Source organism: Castanea sativa, chromosome 1 (genome assembly GCF_040712315.1).
Source record: "Castanea sativa cultivar Marrone di Chiusa Pesio chromosome 1, ASM4071231v1".
Classification (NCBI taxonomy): domain Eukaryota; kingdom Viridiplantae; phylum Streptophyta; class Magnoliopsida; order Fagales; family Fagaceae; genus Castanea; species Castanea sativa.
The window spans coordinates 17134072-17144860 of NC_134013.1; the positions used below are offsets into that span (position 1 = coordinate 17134072).

At 36.5% G+C, this 10789-nt stretch overlaps 1 protein-coding gene across 1 annotated transcript; it reads left to right on the forward strand.

The window, feature by feature from the left end:
- The first annotated feature begins 1313 nt into the window (after nucleotides 1-1313).
- Nucleotides 1314-10427, forward strand: LOC142610525 (F-box/LRR-repeat protein 15). The gene is made up of 17 exons (XM_075782344.1): nucleotides 1314-2178; nucleotides 3248-3509; nucleotides 3740-3872; nucleotides 4080-4176; nucleotides 4255-4452; nucleotides 4535-4805; nucleotides 4894-4992; nucleotides 5098-5186; nucleotides 5326-5425; nucleotides 5532-5702; nucleotides 6384-6536; nucleotides 6907-7067; nucleotides 7144-7342; nucleotides 8311-8780; nucleotides 8873-8936; nucleotides 9703-9789; nucleotides 9931-10427. The coding sequence occupies exons 1-17, from the start codon at nucleotides 1679-1681 to the stop codon at nucleotides 10009-10011; spliced, it is 3135 nt and encodes a 1044-aa protein (XP_075638459.1). The 5' UTR covers nucleotides 1314-1678; the 3' UTR covers nucleotides 10012-10427.
- The last annotated feature ends 362 nt before the right edge of the window (nucleotides 10428-10789 follow it).

Genomic DNA, 10789 nt, shown 5'->3' on the forward strand with positions numbered 1-10789 from the left:
TCCAAAAAGTTCTCTTTCATGATCAAAAGATGGCAAGGCAAAAGAGGGATGAGACAAGCATCCTCCAAATCTAGTTAGGGGCAAGCCAGCTGGAAATAAAATGAAGAGGCGAAGACAGCTATAAAAGGAGGAGGGGGGCAAGAGAAAGGCGGTCAGAAAAATTAGGGAGAAAAAAGTTTAGGCAAGAATAAGAGAGAGAAAGAGAAAAGAAGAGAGAGAGTTCTAAGGGTTTTCAGTCTTTGAACTTATCTCATGTATCTTGGGAACTTTACCACCATGACTATGTATTTGATTCGATCACTTTTCAGCTTTAATCTGTTGCTTATGCTTCCCACTGTGGATCATTTCATTTTCTTTAAAAATTAGTTGTGTAGATCTTATACAGTCTCAACGAATAGTTATTGTTTGTTTTTTACCCCCACAAATGTCATTTCACATTTCTAAAAAAATAAAAAAAGATGAACTAAACAAAAAAAGACAAAAAAATGTAGTGGATTAAAATGACAATTGATCAAAATTAATGGACTAAAATAACAAATTTTAAAGTTAGTTAACTAAAATGACAGTTGATTAAAGTTAAAGGGTGTAAAGTTTATTTTTGTCCAAAAAATCATTAAATAAATAAAATGTCTGTTTTCTTAAACAAACATCATTAATTAAATTAAATAAAAAATATTGTCACAACAAAATGACTTAGAAAAAAGAGAAAGTAATTGGCCATCTAGTTGTTTTTAAATGTTATAAAACCTTGCTTTTATTTTTTAAAATATAGTTAGCTCGATGAGATGATTAGAAAAAAAAAGAGAGTAATCAACTATCTAATTGTTTGCAAATGTTATTAAACCTTGTTTTAATTTTTCAAATGTTATAATTTTTAATCAAAATTTAATAGATTAGACTAAAAAAATTAGAAGGTTTTGAATATTTTTAACAACCTCAATTTCTTTAAACTTAACTGAGCTAGAGAAAAAGAAAAAGAAAAAGAGAGAGTAAATTTCCTTTTCTTCAACCAAAAAAAAAAGAAAAAAAAAAAGAAAAAAGAAAAAGAAAAAGTTATCTCCAACACTTTGGATGAATCGAAATTATAGTAAACGAAGTCAAATATGCATATTCCTAATAATTTCCTTTCTAATTATTAGTATTATAAACTTTGATTTTTCTTTCCATTCTCGTCACCCTTATTGGCAGACAAACAAAGACAAATAGCGGTTCTCGAAACGGGGCAAACTCAAAACGTCGTCGTAAGTCCGCCGAACCCGTCCTTTCATTTCTCAGATTATTATTAATCACACCCCGTTTATATAGCCAAACAAAAACACATCCTCACCACTCCACAAAACCAAAGCACCCAGCCAGCAGCTCACACACACACACACACACACACAAGATCTGATCAGATCCATTCAGATCCTCCTCCCCATCTCTCTTTCTCTTTCTCTCTCTACAAATTTTCTATCTTTCTCTCTCCTTTGTATTTGTATATTTATGTATTGGTCAATTCTTATGTAATCTGTTTCCAAAGTGATTCGATTTTCGAAATCAGAGTCGATGGTTTCAATTCTAGGGTTCCAGAGCCGGCGACGTCGCTTCATCGAGTTTCGCTACAATTGCGGTGTTCGTTTTGGGTAGATATGCGTGGGATCGGGATTTAGGGTTTGTAAAGGTACTTGTAGAGTGCATGAAGATTTGGTGCTGCCTATGCTTTACAAGAGAAGAAGAAGAAGAAGAAGAAGAGGACGTGGACGACGACGAAGAGGACAAGGAATTAGGTGAGGAAGGTAATTCGGAGGCTATGAGGGAGGGCGTTTTCGGAAATGAGGGTAATCCCGAGGGTAGAATCGGAAATGACGATGACCCGGAGGCCGATGTTGAGCGATTGTTAGGTCTCGCCGCCTTGAGTCCGCAGCACCTCGACTGCGTCGACGACGACGACGACGACGACGAGCAGCTCAGATTGTTCGAGGACGCCGTCGTCGCGATGCGCGGCGGCGGCGGCGGTGTTGGTGGTGGTGCGCATTGGGACGAGGCCGTCCGGGCCGCTGACCCCTTGCCGTTCTTGGGGGTTCGAACCGCGCGGCGGTTCGAGGGGGAGAGTAGCTCCGCCTCGGCGGAGACTGCTGCGGCGGATCATGATCGCGATTCGCACAATAAGCGCGCCAAGTTTCACTCTGATTTTCAGTGAGTCTCTCACTCTCTCTGCTTACTTCTCTGCATGTGTGTGTACCTCTGAATTTTTGCTTCTCGGTTTTTTATTTTCATTTTAAATTTCGTTAATTGAATGCTATATTCTGAGATTATGGTTAGAAGAACAATTGTGGTATATAAAGATTTCATTTTTTTCTTAATATCAATGTGGGGTTTTTATTTTAAGGTTTTGGCAATGTTCGTTGTCTAAATTTTTACTAATCAAGTTTTAAAATTTGATTATTACATGAGTTTGATGTATAAATTCTAATTGTCGGAGTTGCTTTTTTTTTTCCTAATGCGGACATATGCAATGTGCTATCTTTACAAGGAATTACATACTTTGGAGAAAGTGTCTTAAAGTATGTTCAGTGTAAATCTTCTCATGTTAACACTTATTCACTAGATAATCACACTTGGCATGAAAAGATAGTAGGTGTTAAGTAAAAGCCCCGTGGTTTCTAAGGTTTTATTTCTCATCCGTGATATAAATTTATTTTTGGGGCTTCTTATTTTTGTAACTACAATGAATTACTCAATTACTGTCAAACAGAGAAGTTGTTTTAAATGAGTGCCTCTGTTTCATTTAAGTCGATCCCTTTTTGAAGCTACTGGTAGGGCAGCGTTTCAGTCTTGCTCCAATGTAAAGTGGATGTGCCTTCGGTGTGCCATGAATCTCATGCAGGACCCACCCATGCATAACAAACGATGTGTTCAATTGGCCTTGCAAATATGTGAAGCCCTATTGGGATCCAAACTGGAACAGAATGAAAAAAGAACTCCATTTTGTTTTGTTATATCCCCCCCCCCCCCTCTCTCCTTCTCTCCATTTTATCGGTAACTACTCAAGCACCAATGGGTGTTGAGCTCACAGTCTCACCATCCATCTTACTTTTACGAGGATAAGATGCCATTTGAGTTAGAGCTCATTGGCATAGAAACAGAATTCATTTAGTATGCATGACTTAAAAACTGTTTGGTTTTGATACCAAGTATGGAGTTTGATTATTATAATGCATGCAATATTATATGGAATACTTATTATCAAAAAATTTTGGTGCAGTGAATATCATTTTCCAACTGCAGTGTTTTCGAATGCTGGAAACTCTAGTTCATCTGCAGACAGGGATTACCACATTAGTCAGGGATCTTCTTTTCCATCTAAGAATCAGATATTTTATCAAACTTTTACAATGTGTGATGGTGGTGGTAAGAATGCATCTGAATCTAGTGATGGGACAGATGATGTCGGAGATGAGAGTGGCTCTCCAAGATTGGAAGATTTTGAAGTTCGGATGGATCTTACGGATGACTTACTCCATATGGTATGCAGTGCCTAATAACTTTTCATGGAACTACTTTGATTTTCTAATTATTGTAGTTTTTTTAAAAATAAAATAAAATTTTCCTTTCATTCTGTTAAACAGAATCTGGTTATTTTGGGGTAATAGTTATGGTACTACAGGCCTGAACATGACAGGTTCTTCTTATCCAGCTTCTTTCAAATGAAATGGTTAAAATAATGTACATTTTTTTTTTTGGCTTGTTTTTCTAGGTTTTCTCTTTCTTAGACCACACTGCTCTTTGCCGAGCTGCCAGAGTCTGTAGGCAGTGGCGAGCAGCTAGTGCTCACGAGGATTTCTGGAGATGTTTGAATTTTGAGAACCGAAACATATCTGTAGAACAATGTAAGTTTTACTTAAATGTGATGTAGTATACTTTTGGTCTTCATTTAACCCTTATTACTAAAGATAACTTGCTGTCTCGATAGATGTAATATTGATTATGATACTTTGAGAACTGTTGTTTATCTATTATTTTGGTGGTGGTTTTGTGTTTGGTATTTCCTTTAAAAGAAAAGTGGAAAACTTCTCACATATCGTGTGCATTTGCAGTTGAGGATATGTGTCGGCGGTATCCAAATGCTACAGAAGTGAATATTTCTGGTGCTTCCATTCACTTGCTTGTTATGAAAGCTGTATCTTCATTAAGGTAAGAAGCTTATGTTAGTGTTTTTTCCCCCCAGTCATTATTGTGTGATCATGGCTAATATGTCTTCATGTTTTGCAGAAACCTTGAGGTTTTGACATTGGGGAGAGGGCAACTAGGGGATACTTTTTTCAATGCCTTATCGGATTGTTGTTTGTTGAAGAGATTGAATGTAAATGATGCTAATCTTGGCAACAGTATTCAAGAAATACCTATAAACCACGATAGCTTGCGTCATCTTCAACTAACAAAGTGTCGTGTGATGCGTATATCCGTCAGGTGAAGCAGGTTTAAGGTTAAAGCCAAACTGTCATGTCTGTCTATTTGGTCAATTTTTATGCTAAGATATTGTCTTTTGCAGGTGTCCACAGCTTGAAACAATGTCTTTGAAGCGCAGCAACATGGCACAGGCTGTACTTAATTGCCCACTCTTGCATGACCTTGATATAAGCTCTTGCCACAAGCTTTCAGATGCTGCAATTCGTTCAGCAGCAACCTCATGCCCTCAGTTAGAGTCTCTGGACATGTCAAATTGTTCATGTGTTAGCGATGAAACTCTAAGGGAAATAGCCCTTACTTGCGCCAATCTCCATATTCTTAATGCTTCATATTGCCCAAACATCTCACTTGAGGTCAGTTGTTAGAGTTTTGTTATAATCTTTTCTCTGGAAATATTGGTTATTCCTTTATTTGACACGTCTCATTGCTTTTTCCTGGAAGGCTGTTAGACTGCCAATGCTGACAAAACTTCAGCTTCACAGCTGTGAGGGAATCACCTCAGCTTCAATGACTGCAATATCTCATAGTTATATGTTGGAGGTTTGAATTCACTTGTTTCAGATATTGTTGTTTTCTGGATGTCTGCTTCGTTTTAAGTAAATGATACTTTCAACATGTCAAAATGAGAGAGCTTATTCGTTGCAGGTTTTGGAGCTTGACAATTGCAGCCTACTGACTTCTGTGTCCTTGGACCTTCCACGCTTACAGAATATTAGATTAGTACATTGTCGCAAGTATATTTTGCTGCTCCATATCATTTCTCCCATTTCACCCAATCTTCTCAAAAAAGAATCTCCCTCTCTCTCTGGTGGAGATTTTTCTGTTCCCTTCTTTTGGTTTTGTTTTTGATTTAATTTTTTTTTTTTCCTGCAGATTTACTGATTTGAATTTAAGGAGTATCATGCTATCATCTATAATGGTGTCTAATTGCCCCGTACTCCAACGGATCAACATCACTTCAAACTCACTTCAGGTATGTCTTTTGGTGAGCAATTTGGTCTCTTTTGTGCCCTTCCTTTCATGTCCTTAACTACTTACCAGATAGAGCAATAAAATGGAGTGGTTTCATGTATTTGTAGAAATTAGCATTGCAGAAGCAGGAGAGCTTAAGCACATTGGCATTGCAATGCCAAACTTTGCAAGAAGTGGATCTCACTGATTGTGAATCTCTGACAAATACAATTTGTGAAGTTTTTAGTGATGGAGGTGGATGCCCTATGCTAAAGTCACTAGTTCTCGATAACTGTGAGGTTTGTGATTGAGGCCCTTTCCATTTCCTTCAGTGATCATTTTGTGAAATTTATTTGTGCTTGGCATATCAGATTTTGTCTTTTGAATATCCTGGTGTTTTGGGGAAAATATGATGGTGTTCTCTTTAATATATTTTGTTCTTCTTAGAGTGGATTTTTGTGTTCTCTTAAAAGTGGTTGCTAAGGTAAATCCAGGGTGCTACTTGGTTTGTTTAAAATTGTCTGTTAGCAGTGTTTACACATAAGATAATCCAGGGACCTACTTGGTTTTAATAATACTTAAGTATTGTTGATTTTGTGTTTAGAAATGCCATTGATTCCACATTACATAAGAAGGGGGCTGATCTGGGTAGTAGGAATAGGATTGGGGTGGAAAAGGGACAGGTGAAGGGATTGGCTTTGTCGAATATAATTTTTATATGGTTCAGCATAATTGTGATTTATTCTTAAATTATGTTGTTAACAATAATGCACTACCATTAGCCAATCTTTGAATTGTTTAAAATTTTCTGATTGATCTGGCCCTTTGTTTCCTGATGTCTTTTATGTTTGACATTGAGTTGGTGTGCTATTGGGGTTCACCATTCTAATTGACTTTGATGTTAAAATCATCTCTAATGAGTTGTAATGGTTGTATTTGATTTTCGCTTTGATATAATGTGATGATTTCCCTTTTTTCAGAACTTGACAGCAGTGCAGTTCTGCAGTACCTCTTTAGTTAGTCTTTCCCTTGTTGGTTGCCGGGCCATCACTGCTCTCAATCTTACGTGCCCATATCTAGAGCAAGTTTGCTTGGATGGTTGTGATCATCTTGAAAGAGCATCTTTTTGTCCTGTAAGTGAGCATAATCTCATATTTGGTCTTTTAATGTAGTGTATGGAAAAAATTCTTAACTTTAATGTTCCCTTGAATATTAACTGAATTCCCTTAAATAAAAGTATATTAATAACTGAATTAAATTTTGCAACAAGGATGTAGCGCTAATTCACAATCTGATATACACACTACATGGACAATATGCTCTTGTATTTGTTTAAAACACAAATTTTTGCTGTATGATGCCACTATCTTTCATGTTCTAATCTAGTTTTATGACACTTAGTTGCATCTTTTGCAGCATCAACAAATGGGAAAAGAGCTGATTTTTTTCTTCTTGTTTTGATTAAAAAGAACAGAGCTTAATTGTAAATCTTCATTTCATTAGGTTGGTCTACAGTCATTGAATCTGGGAATATGTCCCAAACTAAATGTACTCAGTATTAATGCACCGTGTATGGTGTTGCTCGAATTGAAAGGATGTGGCGTATTATCTGAAGCATCTATTAATTGTCCGCTTTTGACCTCTCTAGATGCTTCCTTTTGCAGGTTGGTTGCTTTAATGTTTTCTTTGGTGATCCTTTTTCAGTGCTCAAGCTGACACCCTTATCTCTTTCACATGCAGCCAACTTAAGGATGACTGTTTGTCTGCAACAACTGCTTCATGCCCGCTGATTGAGTCATTGATATTGATGTCATGCCCATCAATTGGTTCTGATGGACTTTATGCCCTGCGCTGCCTTCTACATTTGACTGTGCTTGATTTATCATACACCTTTTTGATGACCTTGCAGCCGGTTTTTAAGTCTTGTTTGCAACTAAAGGTAATTTTCACTGTCCAGTACATAAGCATTCTATTTTTGACATGGGGCATCACTGCAACCATAAAATTTTAGGGAAAAGTACCAAAAACTACAATTATTTGTCAATAGGAAAAACCCGTTAATCCAAGTTTTCAAATCCTAGTAATGAAAATCTATTTTTTTTAATTGAAATGCTTGTTCTTCTGAATCTAATAGCAAAATCTTTTTAAATTAACCTACATGCATAATCTGTTTTAATGATCATGGCTTATCATTTGATGGTCCTCCTCTATCAGATTTATTGTACAATACATAGCATGAATGCGTTCTTTTAAGAGTATAAGCAGTGATGAGCTTTTCTGGATAGTGTAAATGCATTTTAAGGTCACCTAAAAATAAAAATTTAACAAATTGTTTAGATGAATCTTTACATGTTTTGCTTTAATTTTATATATAGACCACCAAGTTGTCCAATGTGCCTTATAAAATTACGTATGAAGTGATATTTTGGGTTTTTTTTCTGTATTATATCCCCCCCCCCCCCCACAACAAAAAAAAAAATCTTGTGCCTCTACATCATCTTTTGAGGCTTCTTAAACACTTTGTTTTTGGGTGTCAAAATTGTGTGAATGCTATTTATATCAAGTTTATGTTCTCTTGCTTATCATAAATTGTCTTTTAGCATAATCTCAGTTTTTATTGGACAAAAAAAAGCCTCAACTTTGCTGTTTTAACATACAAAGATGGTGAGTATACGCCAACCTCTTCATATGCATGCTATGTATGTAACATTATTAAGTTGTAACCACAAATAGTTGTAGTTTAAGTATAAAATGTGTCCTAATCTTATGGAATTTGAATTTTAAATCTCCTAATTTGGATTCTACTCCTCTCTCCTCCCAGGTGTTAAAAAGTGGATAATAGGGGTTGAGGGGGTTGATTATTTGGGCTTTACTGTAGTACTTACATTTTATCTCTCCTTCTCCCAGGTGTTAAAATTACAAGCATGCAAGTATCTTGCGGACTCGTCACTTGAGCCCCTTTACAAGGAAGGTGCTCTCCCTGCTCTCCAGGAATTGGACTTGTCTTATGGGACCCTCTGTCAGTCTGCTATAGAAGAGCTTCTTGCTTTCTGCACACATCTTACACATGTGAGCTTGAATGGCTGTGTCAATATGCATGACCTTAATTGGGGTTGCAGTGGTGGCGGCCAGATTTCTGAGTTACCTAGTATTTATAGCTCATCTTCCATGCTTTCACCTGAGAACATCCACAAGCCAATTGAGCAGGCCAACCGTTTACTGCAGAACCTAAACTGTGTTGGTTGTCCTAATATTAGGAAAGTTTTCATTCCACCGGCGGCACGCTGTTTTCATTTGTCATCATTAAACCTTTCTCTATCAGCAAATTTGAAGGAAGTTGATCTTGCTTGTTTTAATTTGTGCTTTCTAAATTTGAGGTACCCTTTTTCTCTTGATGCAGTTGGTTAATGTGGTTTTTGATTCTTCCGATATTTTATCTGTACTGAATTTTATTTCTTATGCTCTACAGTAATTGTTGCTCTTTGGAAATGTTGAAGCTTGAGTGTCCGAGATTGACCAGTCTCTTTCTACAGGTAAGCATTTTGCATTTGATGTTTGAGGGCCTTAAGCATTTTCTTGTCTATGTCAGTTGAAGATATATTAATGGATACACACTTCAGATTTTGTACTTACTGTTATTTACATTGTCACTAGTGCTCCAGTAGGTGGAATTCAACATTTAGTAGGTATTTGGGGATTCCCTTCTTTGTGCGTTTGGATTAGCTTTTTGTCAAAAGCTTATTTGATTATTTATTGAAAGTTGACAAAACTACAGCTGGACCTAGAAAATTTGAGGCTTTAAAAAGTTGTAAAGAACAAAAAATCCAACTTCAACTAATTCATACTGCTGGGGTGCTGGGGAATGCATGTATCTCCTTTTTTTTTTTGTAATTTAGTTTTTCTTTAAAGTTTGGTATGGTCACTTGTTTCATTGATCAATATGTAATTCTGTCCAAGGGGCGCACAATCTAATGCAAGCTTATTTTCTTTTGTTTTACTACATGGAACAATAATATATTTGCAATTAGTCTAGGTCTAGGAATACAAAACTTTTCATTGCTCTTTTTACAATTGTTGTTGTGGCCTGTTATGATTGGCTTGGTGTATAATAAATGTGGTGTTGGTGGTGGACTGATACAAAAAGATTTTGCTCGAATCATAACTTACCTCCTAAGCAAGCTTTGAAAATAATTGTGTGCCTATCATTGATCATATATTTGTGAAGTTGGTGTATGTGTATGCCCTAAACTGCATCTGTTTAATGCTCTTTGCTAACTTTTGAAATTGGGGCTTTGTTAGTCATGCAACATTGATGTAGCAGCAGTTGATTCTGCCATATCAAAGTGTAGCATGCTGGAGACCCTTGATGTCCGCTTTTGTCCGAAGGTGAGAGCACTCTCTCTCTCTCTCTCTCTTCTTGTTCTATAATGCATTGTTTTTTGTTTCTTTTATTTTTGCATCATTTGTACAACCCGAAATCCTTTTTTTTTTTTTTTTTAATGTGTGTTTTGCTACTTTGACTTACAGATATGCTCAACGAGCATGGGGAGGTTACGTGGGGCTTGCCCTAGTTTGAAGCGTATCTTCAGTAGCCTGTCACCTTCATGATATGGAAGACTTCTTTGTTTCATTTTATGCTGCTTAGCAGGTGGCAACCAGCTTGGTAATTTATCTGTGATTTGCTCGCATGTATTGTAAATGGTCTTCATCTTCTTTTGATTGTTGGTGTTCGTTTTGGTATAGAGGTACTTCATGTAGTCTTTATGTAACAATAGAATAAATTGTTTTGTTTTACTCTTAATTGTTCATTGTAGTTCACTTGTTGAGTAAACCACCGGCATTTTTTTTCTTTCTGTTGGCCAGTAAATGGCCATCTATATTGTTTGTCGGTGTGGCTTTGCAGGTAAAATTCATGCTGTCTTTATGTATTTGATACAATAAGATGTCTTTGTAAATTAATTAATATTGTTTCTTAGTACTAATAGTTCTTCCCTGGAGCTAATGAATTTCAAATCATTGGTTCTTGTATTTGAGTTTTGACTCTTTTTATATGGTCAATGTAATTTCCAGCTGTCAGGAATATAATTAGGTTTGGTCTCGTTCGTTCCAAGCTTTTGAATGTGACTGGCTCATTGTGACGCACAAAGTTGTCCTCTCTACCTACCTTATTTGCCTAAAGTTTAGATAATGGTGGTTTTTGCTTTTTGCTAGTCTTTTGGTTTTTTAAATGTGACAGATAGAAAGTTGTCCTCTCCTCTCCGTCCACGCTAGATCATGGTGGTTCTTTCTTTGAGATTAGTATGGGGTGAGGTTGAGACGTTAATTGAGATTAATGAATACAACATACTGTGGCTCATTGCTTTACCGTTGGCTGCGTTACCATAAC

Bases quoted from the DNA above. Each gene is read 5' to 3' on its own strand.
- LOC142610525 (XM_075782344.1), top strand. From the start codon at position 1,679: ATGAAGATTTGGTGCTGCCTATGCTTTACAAGAGAAGAAGAAGAAGAA. The intron at 3,873-4,079 runs GTAAGTTTTACT...GTGCATTTGCAG, and splicing joins AAACATATCTGTAGAACAAT to TTGAGGATATGTGTCGGCGG. The intron at 7,343-8,310 runs GTAATTTTCACT...TCCTTCTCCCAG, and splicing joins AGTCTTGTTTGCAACTAAAG to GTGTTAAAATTACAAGCATG.